Raw genomic sequence first — 16,979 nt, 5'->3', positions numbered from 1 at the left:
TTCATAGCTCCTTGTCAAAATAATATAGTAAATGTTACAACAAACTTAAAGTATGTTTTCTCTCATTTCATTAGTAGAAACTTACAAGAATTACAATACTTTCTAGTGCTTTTAAAAAAATAAATACAAACTTTATTTCTCTTATGGAACAGCTATTGATGCAGCATAAGAAATTCAAAATGCTCATTCCTTTTTCTGTTCATATATCTACCCTGAAATCTTTCCAGCTTGATAAGAAAAGAAGCAAACACAACCGCACACAATGCAAAGCTGGATGAAACAAAAAAGCTGATTAAGCCTCTTCTTTCCTCCTCAATACTAAGTTCTTTTGAAGAAGATATCTCTGTGTATTGCAATCATCTCAGAGTTACAGTAAATCCATATGTAAATGTGCTATTTCTATGAGCCTACACTTTTTCTTTTTCTTGCTTCTTGACGTTTCATACACCAAGAACACCTCCCTTCTTTACGGATAGAAAAGTACGTATCTAATAAACAAAGCTGCTCATTGTTTGCCAAGTTAACGTTATTGCAATGCTAACAATATGGCAAATATGCTTCACGTGTCTTGGTATCCAGAAGTACCGGACCACCTTAAGCTGCTACAGTGAAAACCTTTGAGGAGTTTTATTTCACGCACAAAAACCAGCGTAAAATTCAAGTTGTAACAAAATTCACCTGAGCTCTTCCCAGTAAGGATTCTACTTCTTTGTTATGTTCTATGGCAGTTTCAAAGGACTGGAGAAAAGTGGATACCACGGGATCTACCACTTTCTTATTGGTCTTATATTTTTCATGTATTATTTTCAACAAACCACACTTCTTCACAGTTCCTGCAAGCAAATAAATGTTGTTGTGTTTTTTTTTTTAAATTAAAAACTTAAAACAACTAAGTAATTGTTCCAAAATCAGTTACCCTCCCAGAGAATGACAAACATATTTAATCTTATGAAGAATAACTTCACAGAATTATGACAAATGAAGTTCAATCAAAATTAAAGTCTTCCATGTTAAGGTACTGATCACTGACTAAAGCTTCCAATATTTTATATATTATATATATATGGTTGATCAAGGCTTTTTTGCCATTATTCAAGTATTAAATACTGTTCACTGCCAAGAAGAGATATGTAAAACAAAATAAGTTACTAGGCCAATGTCTATATCCACATACATGAGAAGTGAATAAGCCTGTGCTTGGCATTAAGAATGCAACTACCTGTTTCTTAAAAAAGGCCGGAGAAACTACCCATTACCTATGGAATGAGTATTTGAGATTTTGATGCCTACCACAGCCACCAAGGTAAAAACCATCACAGTAGATAACTATCACTAACTACTAATGCCAACACTTACCATTAAAGGCACCACAGTAAGGACAAGTGTTTTTCTTCCGGCACTTTTCAGACACTTTCTTCTTTAGCCCTCTCTTCTGAAGATACGTAAGGCCTGGTCGCTTCAGGTAATCCAAAAACTGTTTTTTTTCTTCCACTGACAGCATGATACGGCAACAGGTTTTGCAGATCATCTTTAATATAAACACACATAAACACGGTTGTTTAATGCAGCCATGGAGAATTTTAACAGCTATTCGAACCTAGGTCCTTCAATAGTATGCAAGTTTTTATTGAAATACAGCAGTCTTGGTTGGAAGATAAATTCTCATAGTGTAACACACAAACAAAAAAAAAAAAGGACAAGGGGAAAATAATACAGGCAATAAGGTAAATTCTTACGTAAGTTCTGCAGGACCTTAACAATCCATACAAAGCAAACAGCTTTGTTTTATTAGAATGTTCTAAAGGGTAAGTTACATTGCCTACACTTAGCTCAAACTACTATAGAAAGATAATGGATTAATGAGTCTGAAATCACAAAATAAAACTGATGTCTTTATATTACTAAGAGTGATACTTAAACATGGGTACTTTACAAATCACAAGATCCAAAAAAATGTATAATGCAGCCTTATTCTTGTCTTCTAAACTAATGTCTTTAAATCAATCTTTACTGATCATTTTCTTTCTCTAGCCTAGATATTGATAACAAATCATGTTTACCTGTAAGATGCCTATCACAGCTTTGAAGTATCCAACATGAAAACAGGGCAATTCTAAGTCAATGTACCCATAATGTCCCAAACAATCAGCTAGGTTTTTTCCACAGGTTTCACAGGGGCGGTCTTTTTCACTGGTTCCCTGTGAGAGAAAAGAAACACATACTGATAATAGAAATTTATAGCTATAATGAGCTGAACATACAGAAGATTCAATAGTTTTTAAGCTAGTAGCTATCCTGACAGCAGACCCACAGCACTTAAGCGTTTTTTTTCCAGCATTAGAAGCATGCCAGTAGCGCTACATTTGGCCCAACCCTTAAGAAGTAAAAATGGTTTTCACACACTGCCAATCCTGATAACAGTGATGCTAACTCATCCAGCTATTGCCAGCGATCTACAGCCCACGGGGTCTCCTGTGTGATGGTTTGTAGATGAGCATCTCTGGGTCTCTGACAGGCAGGCAGAACAAACACCTCCTGCCCCTTAAGATGCTTTGCGGAACCTTCTCAAACCATGCAGGAAGCAGCTGGCACAGCGACTGAGAGCTTGTGCAATTGGAGACGCATACGCACGTATTTTGAAAGAACAGTGTACTCCAGTTATCTCACGTTTTCACAATTTTAAGCAACTCTACGAAGAGGACGTTTTTTAAAGGAAGAATGATAAGCCTCTCACCAGGCGGTGGTCGAGCACGCCGTACTGCAGCGGGGAGTGGTGGTTGTCCTGGCTGTACAGGTTCTTGCTGACCACCTGGATGTGCGCTTGCTGCCGCATCTCCTCGGGGGACTTCATCCCAAAGCAGATGTGGCTTCTGGCAGGGGGGACACGGGGCTGAGTACGACCCGGGGGACACCGACACCTCCACCCCCGTCCCGCTCCCCACCGCCCCCCGGCCCCAGCCGAGCCCCCCTCAGCCCTTCAGCCCCTCTCACATCTTCTTGGCCACGTCGCTCTCTCGGAACTGCTCCTTCACCATGGCGGCGGTGGCGGCGCGGCCCCGCGGGCCGGCGGCAGACACGGAGCACAGCACGGAGCCCGGCACCGAGCACCGCCCCACGCCGGGCCGGCCGTGCGGCCTCCCGCGGGACGCCGGTTGCGAGCCAGTGCCCAAACCCCGTCAGAGGGACGAGCGGGCACAGCCGGACAGCGACTGAACCCGCAGCGGGACCTGACGCGAGGCGCCGCGACCCGCTCCCGAGCCCAAGCGCCCCCCCCCCGCCGCCCCAGTCGCCTCCCCCCGGTCCCGGCCCTGGGCCGAACACTCCCGGCACAGCTCCGCCCCGCGCCGAGGCCCCGCCGCCTTATGCCGGGCCGCGCGGCGCCGCCCCTTCCTCTTCGCGCCCGCCGCCTGCCAGCCAGCCGCCATCATGGTGAGGGGCCCGCGCCATCCGCCCGCCGCGCCGCCATCCCCGCGCTGAGGGGGCTCTGGGGGGCACGGCACGGCCGGGGGGGCTCGGCCCGAGGGGGGCGGGCGTGTATGGGGGAGACGGGGTGCGGGCACCGGCCGTGCCGGCCGGCGGGGCTGCTGCGGCCTGGCAGCGGTATCGGGCAGTAGGGAGCCGGATCCCTGCTGTGTCGCCTGGCTTCTGCCCGGACGGAGAGGCCGGAGGTCCTGCTGTTAGGGTAGTGCTGCGCAGCTTCTGGCCCCTGAAAGGAGTGCCGCGTGCTCTGCTCGTGTACTGGCTTCATGGCTGTTCTTTGCTGAGAAGCCTAATGAGACCAACCGTTTAGTTCCCCAAAGGAAGCTGTCTGTGCGTAACTGCAGCGCTCGGCCTTACAATTGAGGTCTTTCATTAAAAGCCATTTCAGCGTGTTAGGATAGCGGGGGCACAGATGTTGCTGTATTGCTTGCAGACTGGAATTAGTTCGGTGTACTTTTCTGAGGTGGTTTTTATAGCCTAGGACCAGTGTGCTTGTGAGGACACACACATGAGCTCACACTTGTGAGTTCGCTGTTATCTCATGGTGAACTATTGACTGTTACTCTACTGTGTATGGTTTATATATTTGTTAGGCTTGGAATTATATATATATATATATATAACCAGGATTTTGTTTCACTTCTTTATACTTCATTTTGCAGAATGACACGGTGACCATCAGAACCAGGAAATTCATGACAAACAGACTGCTTCAGCGCAAGCAGATGGTAAAAATAGTGAAAAACGCCTTGATTTTTTTGTTGGTTCTGGGCTGCAGGTGTTCTTTTAATCGTTATAAGTAAGGGGCCCTGGAAATTGTTTTGGCTGTCACTGTGTAAGAGCTTATGTGTTTAAATGTCTTCGTGTGCAGTGAAGGTAAATCTTGATGCCAAAGTAGTGAGCTGACCTGTCATTATAAGCAGGAAGCTATTAAGAACATTTCTGCATTAAGTTAGTAATACTTCGTGTTGCTAAGGTTGATAAGTTCAAGTTTTAAGCTTGTGGTGGGAGTGTAGCACGTGGCTGTTGTACTGGATATTGACTGGTTTTTGTTTTTATAACAACCTGTTAATGTCTTCTTAGGTGATTGATGTTCTTCATCCTGGGAAGGCCACCGTCCCCAAAACAGAAATCAGGGAAAAGTTGGCAAAAATGTACAAGACAACCCCTGATGTGATTTTTGTATTTGGCTTCAGAACTCACTTTGGTGGTGGCAAGACAACAGGTTTTGGCATGATCTATGATTCCCTCGACTATGCAAAGAAAAATGAACCAAAGCACAGGCTTGCCAGGGTAGGTTTTGTTTTCCAGTAACTAGAAAACGATAGGGATGGCTTTCGAGTGTTCAGTGGTTCATTTACATGTATAAAAACTACAGTTTGTGGAAGTACTGATGTATATGGGGAATTCAGTGTTCTGTAAATGATGTTAGAAGTACTGTATAGATTAGCTTTTGCGTTTGGAAAAGTAGGTTGCTTTTTTTACAGCCTATTATAGGTGGCAAGGGGAAGGCAAAATCAGTGCTATTTCTGACATTGGGTAATAAAAGTCTACTAATTGCTACTAAAGATCTTAAAGAAGTGTAAGAGAGGGGACTGATCCATATAAGATATTAGTGCTTGTTCTATTGTGTCATTCATTAGCTACTGAAATTTCTAGCTATTTAGTATTTCAGGTTCAAACAGTATTTCAGAGTTCCAGGAATAGTACAATTCTTTCAGCTCAAAACATGAAAACTTCATTTTGGAAGTTAGTATCAGCAAACAGACGTAAAATATAACTTTGTTTTTTGATAGCATGGTTTGTATGAAAAGAAGAAGACTTCCAGGAAGCAGCGGAAGGAACGTAAAAACAGAATGAAGAAAGTCAGAGGCACAGCTAAGGCTAACGTCGGTGCTGGCAAGAAGGTAGGATGAGATGATCTGTAAGCTGAACTGTGTATGTTACTTTTGAAATGTCGAGTAGAAATTTTTCAACAGAATAACTTTGTATTTCTTCCCTTTCTTTTACCTGTTCTACGGGATAACAGAAGGTAATCTGTGTGGTCACATAGAGCTTCTTACCAGCCCAGTAGCTTAGTTCTGCTCATCACTCCTGCAGCTTAACTGATACACCAAGAAACCGTGCTTCTTAAATTATTGTTTCCTACATCACTTGACTGAAGTTAAACTTTCTTAAATCTAACCATGTTGCTTTAATATTGTAATTTAGTCATTCAGTATACAAATTAGATGTTCTTAACGCTTGTTACTCTGACTGCCTAAATATCTAACACTTAGTCTGCCGAGGTAGTGTTCTATTAGAAATTCTGTTAAGGATATGTAGTGGTGTGGGTGGTAAGGACTCTGTGTAAATAGGAACAAAGTGGAAGGGCTGCTTTATATTGGTTCTGAGGGTCTGATTGGGAAAACTGGGGGTTTTCTTCCTGCTGGGAGCTTCCTGTGCTGTGGCTGGAACTTGATACAAACTTAAAAGGTATGCAGGTTGGAGGGAGATTGAATTCATTTATCATTAAACAACCAAAACCACCAAAGCTACGTAATAGCCTGGCTGTGAAGACCGTCACCTTCCTTTGCTGAATTTTGCACGTGGGAAAACACTGAGTAGGTTTGTGCTGCTAGGTGGATTTTGCAACAGTATTTTAATGAGGGAGGAGAGGGTGATGGGTTTTGATGCTTAGCTTTGTAGCTACTAAGTTGCTTTAACATCTCAAACTTAAGTAATCTTCACTTTTGCTTTTTTCTACTTCCTTGGGGACTCTCCATCAGAAATGAAGTATCTAGCAGGTACTGGAAATAAGCATGGATGTGGTGACTGAATCACTGAAACACTTTGTTCTCTCTTGAAATGGAAGCACTGTACTGCCTTGCATGCATACATGTTTACTTCAACTGTCTGTCCTGTAAAGGTTCAGATGACTACATAATGATTTTTATTCTGCGTGACTTAAAAGTAAAATTTGGCTAATAGCAAAGGAGATTTTCAAAAATAGCAAAATACCACAAAAGTAAGGAATTCCCATCGAGAAGAAAGCAAAGCTATTGATCTGAGACATCGGTTCAGAACACTACAGGCTCTGGTTCAAAGTAGTACGGTGCAATTGCATGTGTAACTTGACCTTTACACAAAAATAGTTGTGTATCTTTATGAAAACTTAAGTCATGTCACAGCTTAATGTGTTTGAGACAGTGGTTGTTAACTATGAAACTGTCAGCATTAAACTTCTAACTAACTATTGGCCTGCAATATTGAAAGCTAAGACAGAAATCACAGCAATTGTTCTGAGAAATTATTCCTGTGTAAATGAAGTCCTTGTAGTCATTAGATATGATAAATCAGCGTTGTGGCTAACAACTGGGTGAGGGCTAGCTATTGTTTGGAACCTTTTTCCATTTCTGCTTCAGTGTTGTTTCAATAGCAAAGTTTTAAACTTGTTTGCAACGTAACAGTGTAAAGAGCACCCTCTTCTAAGTGTTAAGGGAGTCATTCAGTGTTGCACTGGTAGCAGTAGTGTGGGTGACTTTATTCCCTTCAAGAATTTTGGTACTTCAATGTGGCTGTTACTGAGTGTTAATACAGAATGGTTAAGTAACTGTCACTTGAACTAAAACTGTTTCATCTAAATTTTCTTAAAGCCTATAAGCATTTTAGAAATCAAGACACGGTTGTCTTGTGATAATTACACAGCATGTGACTTCACAGAATTGTAGGGGATGGAAGGGACCTCGAGAGGTCATTGGGTCCAACCCCCCTGCCAAAGCAGGTTCCCTAGAGTCTAGTTCCCTAGACTTGTTTTTCAAGTACTTGTCAAACTAGCATGCATTCTCAGTAATAAGAGAACTGTTTTGGTTAAAGTTTTTTGAATGTCCTCTAAAATGATCCTTTAGTTTATGACTACAGGGTTTAGATCTTCTTCGCCAGTCTTGTTAGCCATTGTGTCTTTGCATTAAGCATAAACTAAAGACTAATTGGCATGCGTTCTGAAAAATCTGGTTGGGAAGAGTTCTATGCTGTATCACAGAAAAAAGCTTGCAGAATACACTCCTGTCTTAAAGCTTTGTCTTGAAAAACATGTGTTTGAACATAATGATGTGGCGTGGTTCAACATGCTCTTTAACAGCTATCTGCAGTTTTTAATAGAAATCCTGAAATATGTTTTATTGTCCACCTACATGATATGTGACAATTGTTTATCTCAGAAGTGTGCAGGGACTGGATTATTAGACTTCTTCAAAGGAAAGTCTGTAGTTTTGAGAGTAAAAACCCATGTCTTTTAACATCACTATTGCACAAATGTCACTTTTGACAGCCTTTGACACATGAGCCTTTCAAACAAGTATTTTTCAAGCATAATCAAACAGTAATGTGAATAGATAGGCAAATAAAGGCCTTCTATCTTGGAGGTATAATTGAACATGCAATTGCATCCTGAGAGTTAGTTGAGCTGTAAACAGCTATTGTTAGATCTGATCTTAAGTTTGAGGGAATGCATGAAACCTAAGTCCTTAGCTTCTACAGTAGTCTAGACTTCAAGGTTTTCCTATCACGTTGCTCTGTAGCAATTGAAAAAAGTATATTGTCTGTATCTTCTGCAGTAGTAGGACCTTGATTAAAACTGTTCTCTTATTAAGTAATGCTTTTTGTTTTTCAGTAACTGCACATACTTAAGATGGAAAACGGAAAACAGGTATGACTTTGGAATGCTTTGTAAGAGTACACATTCAGTGGCCAGTAGTCTGACCATGATGTAGGTTCAATGTTTATTTATGCAAAGAGCATGGTCCTTGCACTGATATAGAACATAGTGCAAGAGTTGAAGACTAAGGGAGACTTAAATATTTTAAAATTCATTGTTGTGCTTACTAGTGAGCTGATAATTTGTAACTTCAACTTGCATGAGATACCTGATCAGCAGATAAACTGGAGTAATGGCTCAGGCTAAGCTCAGATTTACTGTTGTTAAAAGATGATATTTAGTCTTATTGTAAAACATTTCTGTTTTTAAATAGTGTAAGTGTGCTAAGGGTAGGGTAGGTTTGTATTGTCTTAAATAGGTCAAAGTTGCATGACTTCTATTTTGGTGCCAACTTTGTTTTCTTGCTGATACTTCAAGTTAATGCCTTCTAAACAATTCTGATACCATTTTAGACAAGTCCTAGATTTCATTTTTCTATCTTTGCTGCAGAAACATAAGTGAATTGGATATGTTGTGGGCAGTAGCAGTTACAGACCAAAGTCTGGTTTTACTGCAAATGATTTTGAATGGCTTATTTTTAAGTAACTGCCTGGGAGTTGATAGTGAGTAGTTGATAGTGAGTATAATGTCTTAAGCAGGAGGCTGTCAAAGCAATTGTAGGTTGTTGAGCTTGTCTAGAGAAATGCTGTAATCTAGGCTCTCATTGCCATGACGGTTCAAGACTTCACTGTACTTTGCATTCTTCTAAGAAAGGCATTGTTGTTCACCTGGCCTTGGCTTCTTTGGTAACCAGTTTTTCAGGCCGTATAGTGGTGTGACTACAAAAATGTGTTTTATTCTTGTGGAACTGATATTTCTTTTCCTTTACAGACTACATGATTTTGTGAAGAAGTGCAGGAATAATTATTCTGGAGAGAAGCTGCTCATCTGGTTGTAACATCAAATAAACTATGTCAGTCAATTGCTGGTTTGCCATTTGGTTTTGATTGGACAACTACTGTTTTGTAAAGCTTGAAAAATTCAAGATTGGTGCACTATTTGCACTGTATTAAAATCTTTTCATAATTAAACAGCTCTTGCTTTGAGTATCAATCTGAAGTATGAATCCAAGCTTTCTATGGATAGTAGTTTTAAAGACATTCCAAGCAGGCAGTGTTAACTCAATGGAGGTAGGCGTGCTTTTGTCATCTATTGTTTAGGTTGTGTTTTGCAGAGTCCTTTTAAGGTGTGCTTGACTGCTTGTATAGACCTGCAGAGTACAGCTGAAGAGAGAGGAAAAACATGTCAGCAGAGAGATTCAGAGCTGCATATTTCACAGTTCAGCTTTTAGCTATTGAAGGAGTCTAGTATAACTAGTGTTTGGTTCCTGGGTTGTCAAGACAGGCTGTGGGGTCTCTGTGAATTGTGTAGTTTATCTCTAATTTTTTATCTGGTGGTGTTAAGAGTTATTTGAGTTGGATTACTTGTTGGATGAGGCATGCTTTATGCTTTTAAGAACATTCTGGTGCAGGTCTCTTGAGTAGCAGGTAGAACAGAAGTTATACAGTAAATAGGACTGAAACTGACGGGGGCAGCTCTACTGGACATGCTGATAAAGGTTCTGACCTCATTCTTAGGTAAGTGCAGTGCGTTTAAATTGTACTACAGTTGTACTGAGGTGTACTGAGGCAGGATATTGCAATACAGGTAAGACATACAGGTAAGACATAGTGTTTGGGGGTGGCAGGGGGAGTGGGAACAACCCTGGAGCCACAGTTGAAGTGATTGGGATACTGTTACCCTATTAACTTCAATACAATATCAGGTAGGTACAGATAAAACCCTGTCTTTTCTAGTACCTTCAGTTGGTTTTCCAAATAGTGCGTTTGCTGTTCTCAGTGTACAGCAACATCACTCTCAGCTGTGCAATAAAGTTGCTGTACCTCATGCTATAGTATTTCTGTTTTCATTGACGTTGGTATTTGGGGTTAGGCAACTGACCTAAAGAAAGGGTAGTTGCAGTTATTTTTTTATAAATGTAGGTGAAGTAATGAAATTAGGCTAAGGGGATGTATAATCAGGGACTAATTGCTTCTACAATAACTAGTTTTGATTCTTAAGTCTTGTGGAAGTAAAGGTGTTTTTTATCTTAGACCTTCAAAGATGGATGCTAATTAGATGTTCTTCCAGAAGGATGTATGCAAATTAAAATCTGAGGAGTTGATAGAGGGGAATTAGAAATAAGATTTGTTATGCTACTTGGTGTGTCCGCTGAACTCTTGACTCTGTAGGAACGCTTGGAATAAGTGACAAATTCTGACTAGCAAAAGGATTTTGAAGGATATGGAGCAAACATTATTCACATAAAGCATTGAGTTAAACCGAAACCTCTTTTTAAGGTAATACCTGGAGTAAAAACTTTCATTAAATGTTCAAAACTAAAGGAGAGAATTCACATTAAATATAACTGAATACTCACTAGGGGGTGGTGTGAACACAGCAATACAAATATGAGACTTAAATACTTATTTTTCATAATAAATAAAGCTGGAAGGAAGCAGAAATGTCCTGCCAGAGATGTCAATTCATTTGAAAGTAAGCATGAAAAATAGTTGTTGAGGATGTGAGGCTTTGTGTGATACTCTTGCATTTTTTTTGTTTTGTTTTTAATTGAATGGAAGTTGATTTTTCAGTAAAGACCACATATTCAAAATATTGACTGCTCTAAAGCTCTGGAGTACTGACGCTCAAATTCAAGTTCTTTTCAGAATCTCTCTTACCTTAGTTATAAGCAATCAATCTATAAATAAATCCTGACACAGGTGTCTGTCCTGCACAGTCTTGATGTTTTAACGTAAGAAAAAATACTGTTTCCAAGGTCATGTTCGTCTTGAAGAAAAACTTAGTTCTGGAATTGAAGGTTCTCTCCGCAATACTGTAGTATCTTCAGTGATTTTTCATTAAAGGTTCGCTTAAGTACAGTAGCTGTCCAAAGCAAATGGCTTGAAGTCAGTGGTCTGATTGCCTGGTACCATGCTTCGGTATTTGGTGGTGCTTTACTATGACTGAAGATTGACAGCGAAAAATACTGACCTAGTGATTCAGTGTAACAATTGATGTGTTTTGTTACGTGGTTAGCTTATAACCACACATTGATAAGCTGTGTTCTTGTCTTACAGCGGGAGGCAGTAAGCCCAAAAAATGGGAAGGGGAGGAAACGATTTAAAGTGATCTGAAAGTAATTAGTCCAATCAGATTTTTTCCACTATTTTGCAACAGTGTTAATGCGGTTATGCTTTTCTCCTGTCATTCCACTTGGAAAACGGCGGGCAACTGAAGAGCTGCTGTTGGAAGTCCTGTTTCCACAGTCTGGAGAGAGAAGCAGCCCTTCATGCAAGTTTCTATTCTGCCAACATTTTGCCTTCGTATGCTGCACGTTAAGCTATGTGTAGCAGATGTTCTGTAATTCAGAAGTTCAATACACGTATCATACTGTGAGGAGACTGTAGGTTAATCCCCTTTCCTGTGGGAGGTAAAACAATTAAGTGGAAAGCACTGATGAACAGGAATCTTCACTTCTTTCTCTACTGTGTGTTGAAGGTACCCTTTTATTTCCTGCTGATCTTGGTGCATCCCATCATCTATAGGTGATAGTTTTTGTCGCTGTTAGCTGCTTTTGGACTTCAGCCTGACCTTCATGTAACAATACCCATTTTTTTAGAACCCAAGTTTCAAAGAGAACTTTTAAATATTGTATCTATTTAATGAGCCATCTGGAACCCAAATTAGGCTACAAAGGGTTTTTGGAGAAGCAACTTAAAAACGAAACAATTGATGAATAATGTGAAATTGTTCTACATGGAAAGACTTCCCTTAACTACCATTTTAATGAGTAGGACTTGTTTGAATTATGTGTGTTTTTTTTTTTTTAGAAGGTATATCAATGTTGCAGGAAATGTGTGTGGTTTTTTATAGTAGTAGTAATGACTTGATCATATGGCTAGACAAGTGAGATTAAATCAAGTATTTCTGTGAAATATGTTAAAAGTTGTGTGCAGCAGCCTCAGAGCTTGACTTGAAGCTAGATCAAGTAGTCATATTTCTTATTGAGGTTCCACCTTTAGGTTCACTGACATAGATAAGGCATGGTCTTATATGTAAGGCAGCTTCTGTCTTGAGAATGTAATCCTGAAGGCAAAAGACAAACTACAGCACATGAAGAGATAGAGGGAAACTGAGTCTGGAGGAGAAGAGGTTAGTGTCTTGAGGTCAGAAGTTAGATCTGAACAACAGAAGTTGCTGGTATGGGTGTGAATATTTTTGTTCATTGTCTACCTAATGCAATAGCAGTAAGTTACTTTTATGAACAGATTGGTTGCAATGCTTCTAATAGGTACAATGAAAAGGCTGAAGCTTTGACAACTCAACGTCAGGATTAGGCACGTTGGAGTATATTAGTTATTGGTTTCCTTTGCTGTAAAGAGATTAAATGGAAACTTAATCATATGTTGCCTGTTGGTAACATTGATGAAGTCTATGAAGCTGTATCTAAAAAGCAACAGAACCCCCTCTGTGGAATTTTATCCTCATCTGGACTTCAGTAAGCTTCCTTTTAATTCCAGTCTTGAATCCGTGAAGGCTGTGTTTAATGAAGCAGCTGTGAAAGTGACTAAAAGACATCCTGTGCACTAGAAGACAGCTGTGGGGCTTTTTGCCTGAGTTGGCCATCAATAACCAGTTCTACAAATATAATAATAAAAAAAATCCTCCATCTTCCTTTCTAGTTACTGCTGTTCATATACACAGCTCCTAAGTAAGGTGAAGTAGTAAGGTGAAGCAGAGGTAAATTCAGAGCGTCTCTGATTTTGTATGCTGCAGATGCTTTACAATCAGTAAAAAAAAAAAAAAAAATCAAATGCAATGCCTTGTCATGGGTACATGATGATGGTTTGTACTTGTGTTCACTGGGTTAAAATACAGCTTGTTATCTAATAAACTGGCCAGACTCTAAACTGACCTGTGTTAAGAGAAACATGCTTCGCTGCCTTTCATGATGATCTGATTTGATTGTGCTGGAGCTACTACCTTGCTATCATTTTCTGTCAATTTTCGCTAGCCTGTTTATTAAGCCAGGCATCATTTGTGTTGATTTGATAACAGGTTTCAATCACTGATAATAAAACTTCTGCATCAGATGACCTCAGATCTGTATCTTCTGCACAGCGTTGGCTGTAAGTAGAAAATTGGGTCTGACACTTCTTTTTGATATTTTGTCTTTTTTAACAAGCAACTAAAATGACAATGCAAGTAGGTTAGCACTGTTAAAGTAAAAAGAGGAAAAGGATGATTTCTAAATGTTGTTCATGTTTTACATATTTTTACTGTTACCTCTATAGTTTGACAGGTCCTGTTGCAGAGCAGAAGTTAAATGAAGTCTTTTTTAAGGGTGAACCATAGGGTTGTTACAAAAATAGGGAGCTGTTAGAACTCAGGTTTTAAATATTTAATTGATCAGTTCTGGTTTTGGAAGAAAGGTTTAAGATTTATCTTCAGGGCTTTACGAAATTAACTAAAATGTAGGAACATAGAACTGGGAGAAGTTTGTGCTCACATACAAATATTAAACTTACAGGTTTTGAGGTGTTAATTAAACTTAGAGGGCTATGTTTTGATTAGCACTAAACTGTATAGCATTTGTTTCAACAAACACTCAAGCACTGTACTGGGGCATAAACCAGAGAAAACTTGATGGAAGTGAGTTGTCCAGACACCAAGGAATGCTAAAAAGTAAACATCTAGCATTAAACATGAAGTAAAACAAAATATCCATCACTTTTTTGGCATTTTTATTACATAGGAAAATCTTCAAGGGCTTGGGTGCTTGTTAGTTGCCTTGCCTGTTTGTGTCTTATGCTTTAGAAAAGATGTAATTTTAGTATAGTTGAAAGTTGCTTTCAAATATTTTTCGGTTAACAGTATTTTTTGGCTACTGGCACTAGTTCGTTTATATGGCATATGACCGGTGGCTTATGTGATAGACTCAGTGTAGGACAAAGATATTTTACAGAAGCTTTAACACAGACCAAACCTGGGAGTGTTGTCGTAGGAAAACTTAGACCAGTATTCAAGGCAAGTGCAAGCACTCAGGGTCTCTGTCAGGATGGTACCAGACAATCTTCCTGCGAGATTTGGAAGTTCTTGTATTCCCACTTAACAGATGAAGCACAGAAGGGTAAGTACAAAGTCATTTTTTTAAGTACTGAAATGTTTTAAAAATGCAAGACCCTGTGCAAATAAACTAACTTTTTATTACTATAAAATAACTCCTTCAGGGGCTTGTCCCTAGGTCAGAAAACAAGCAAACGTTACACTGGGGAGTTGAACAGTATCAAGGTAATGCTCTGTCTATCTGCTGCACTAGCTCTCTTTCCAGCAGACCAGAGGCAGGATTTCTATGGAAATGGTCTCAGTGAGTGCTTCGGTGTCCACGAAGCACTGAATTCCCCTGAGCCTCAGCCTGAGTGAAGTGCTACATGGCAATCTTTGGGTCAGTAACTGTGTGGCGTCTGGGCTTCAGCCCAGCTGTTAAGTCCCTGTTTCATGTCCCAGCCAGTGTTTTCAGCCTGCTGCCATGCAGCTGCCTAGGAGCAGGTAATTGTTTCTGCTGGGCTGAGATAGCTTGTGAAGTTACTTTTCCTTTAAAAGCTGTCCTTAACAGTGCTGAGCCTAGTTGGTGGTATTTTTAACCATTCTTGCTGAATCAAAAGCTCCCATGCGTTAGCTGGCTTGAAAACAGATTTGTCTCAAATATTTTCAATGGCTTATGTGGGAATTAGCTTTTGGTAGTGACAATGCACTGAAATGATTTGGTACCTTGTAGTCTCACAGCTACATTAACCTACATTAATCCTAAATTAACAGACTTTGTTTAGTAAAGTTTAAAAAAAAAAAAAAACCACTCCAGAGGGTTTATTAATTCAAAAGCTGTTGTCTCAGTGACTGTTTTATTAGAATTAGTAAATGGAAGAATACTGTAGCAGACACCTATGACAAAATACTGAACTTAAGCTATCTCTGAGGTCTGTTCTTCTATTAATGTTCCTCAGTAACTTTAATGGCAGTTACAACAACCTCACAGAAAACAGATCCTCCAATCTCAGATGCTGTGAAGCATCTCTTGCTTTTCAGCTCAGTTCTTACTAGTACTTCTTAACCCAAGACTTTGTTCTTACTTGTCTTATCACTTGAACAGCTATCTTGCAATGTGAAATGCAGGATCCTGTGTAAAATACTTTTAATGGAGTTTGCATAATCAAAATTGTCTGGGCATTTCCAATAAGCACAAACATCAAGAGCAAAAGTATCCTGCTTTTCATTGAATGTACATGACAGAGAAGAGCTTAGATTGTCAAGGAGGTTGTGCAAAGGAATCATTTAGCCAGCAGAGGACTGTAGAACCACACATCATACAGTTATTGATGCAAAAATGTTTATTCACAAAGAATAAGGAAAAAACCTACATAGAAAAGACGGTCTTTGAAACACAATAAAATACTGAAAAGTGAGGGCTCGGTTCTTTGTTTCTCATTAAAGAATTTAATTTGCCCCAGGTTCCCTTTGTTGATGAAGATCTATGGGAATTTTGTTTACATTTGGAAACACATTGTCAAGAAGAGTACTTTGTGCAGACGACTGAACCTTTTGGGGGAATCACAGCACTGTACTGACACAGAAATGGTGGCACATTCCCTAAAGGAAAACATACTTCATTTGTAATGAACATTATGTCTGCAGAAACTAATGGCACAACCTCCTATTCAGTTTATGTAAAATAAAGCAGGCCCATATGTTGCTGCTTTTAGAGTTTGGTTGTTTAAATTAAATGTTGTTTAATGAATATTCAAGCACATTTGCTCAAAAGTTGTGCTCAGTGTAGTGTCTTTTTCTTCTGTCTTCGATCCTACCTAGAGTATTAAGCCATCTCAAGAAGGTGCTAAAACTGAGGCATCTGTTTCTAACAAACGTGGATATTAAAATGCCAGAGCAGATGAGAGGGTAAATAAAGACATACAGTAAGAGTATCGTATTATTTTTTGTTTTGTAATTAAGACTGAGAGGGGTTTGATATGCATGATGCCCTTTAAGAAACAGGAACATTCACTGTGCTATTGCAGCAGCTGCAGATGGGGTATGTTAAAGCATATTCACTCCGCTTCCCTTCTCCTGTAGGAGGTAAGTCAGTTTCTTCAGTACATGTGGGCCAGATGCTTATGCTGGGCTGCTTTGGCAAAGGGACTTACAGGAGCACTTACACCTATGGGGGGCCATAGGCAGCTTCTAGATCTGTGTTGATGTAGGCAGGAGGATCAGCAGTACTCTGTAAAAGTTGGGGTTCATGTGTTGCCAACAACAAGGTGTAACATTTTGTCATTGGTCCCCAGTTTGAAGTCACATAGAAATGTTAGTAGGCTGGAAGAAATGCTCTGGAACAAGATCTGTCCCTACAAAAGGGCTCTAGACCATTCAAATTTGAAATGCATCGCACATTTATGATCACAGGTAAGTAACTGCACTGCGGTTACTCTGAGCTGGGGAAAGAAGGCTGATACAGACAGATGATTGAGTTAATCTCATTGTGCATTTACTTATGTCTATTACATCAAGCTTTTAATTCATGAAAACACTCCAGTGTATGTTTAAATTATATGTTTTCAGGAAAATCTCTCAGCTCTAAGGCAAAAACTGAAATATGTACTTAAATGCTTCCGTGAACTTAATCTCTAAGTCCAGAAGTGACAGCGCCATCGGCTTTTTTTTTTTTAAT

General features: G+C 39.8%; 2 protein-coding genes across 4 annotated transcripts in view; one reads left to right on the top strand and one right to left on the bottom strand.

Moving 5' to 3' along the window:
- The window catches only part of POLR3A (RNA polymerase III subunit A), a 35,924-nt gene extending 32,669 nt beyond the window's left edge, over positions 1-3,255 (bottom strand). Inside the window, 5 exon segments of the mRNA XM_067000289.1 lie at positions 679-833; positions 1,357-1,528; positions 2,061-2,198; positions 2,735-2,870; positions 2,992-3,255. Of these exon segments, the coding sequence (XP_066856390.1) occupies positions 679-833; positions 1,357-1,528; positions 2,061-2,198; positions 2,735-2,870; positions 2,992-3,035 (645 nt within the window). The 5' untranslated portion in view covers positions 3,036-3,255.
- Positions 3,256-3,336: 81 nt separating this feature from the next.
- Positions 3,337-16,729, top strand: RPS24 (ribosomal protein S24). Of its 3 annotated transcripts, XM_048060220.2 has the most exons (7): positions 3,337-3,429; positions 4,143-4,208; positions 4,564-4,773; positions 5,277-5,387; positions 6,249-6,266; positions 8,132-8,167; positions 9,047-9,246. In XM_048060220.2, the coding sequence occupies exons 1-5, from the start codon at positions 3,427-3,429 to the stop codon at positions 6,252-6,254; spliced, it is 396 nt and encodes a 131-aa protein (XP_047916177.1). In that variant the 5' UTR covers positions 3,337-3,426; the 3' UTR covers positions 6,255-6,266; positions 8,132-8,167; positions 9,047-9,246. The 3 variants fall into 3 exon arrangements, with proteins under 3 accessions (XP_047916177.1, XP_047916179.1, XP_066856391.1); XM_048060222.2 differs by lacking the exon at positions 6,249-6,266; XM_067000290.1 differs by lacking the exons at positions 6,249-6,266; positions 8,132-8,167; positions 9,047-9,246 and adding an exon at positions 16,720-16,729.
- The last annotated feature ends 250 nt before the right edge of the window (positions 16,730-16,979 follow it).

Source organism: Anser cygnoides, chromosome 7 (genome assembly GCF_040182565.1).
Source record: "Anser cygnoides isolate HZ-2024a breed goose chromosome 7, Taihu_goose_T2T_genome, whole genome shotgun sequence".
Classification (NCBI taxonomy): Eukaryota; Metazoa; Chordata; class Aves; order Anseriformes; family Anatidae; genus Anser; species Anser cygnoides.
This window is presented reverse-complemented; position numbering and strand designations above follow the sequence as displayed.

What these genes read in the sequence shown, in the direction of transcription:
- RPS24 (XM_048060220.2), top strand. An exon ending in TGCTTCAGCGCAAGCAGATG is followed by an intron (nt 4,209 to 4,563) that starts GTAAAAATAGTG and finishes ATGTCTTCTTAG; the next exon opens with GTGATTGATGTTCTTCATCC. An exon ending in CAAAGCACAGGCTTGCCAGG is followed by an intron (nt 4,774 to 5,276) that starts GTAGGTTTTGTT and finishes GTTTTTTGATAG; the next exon opens with CATGGTTTGTATGAAAAGAA.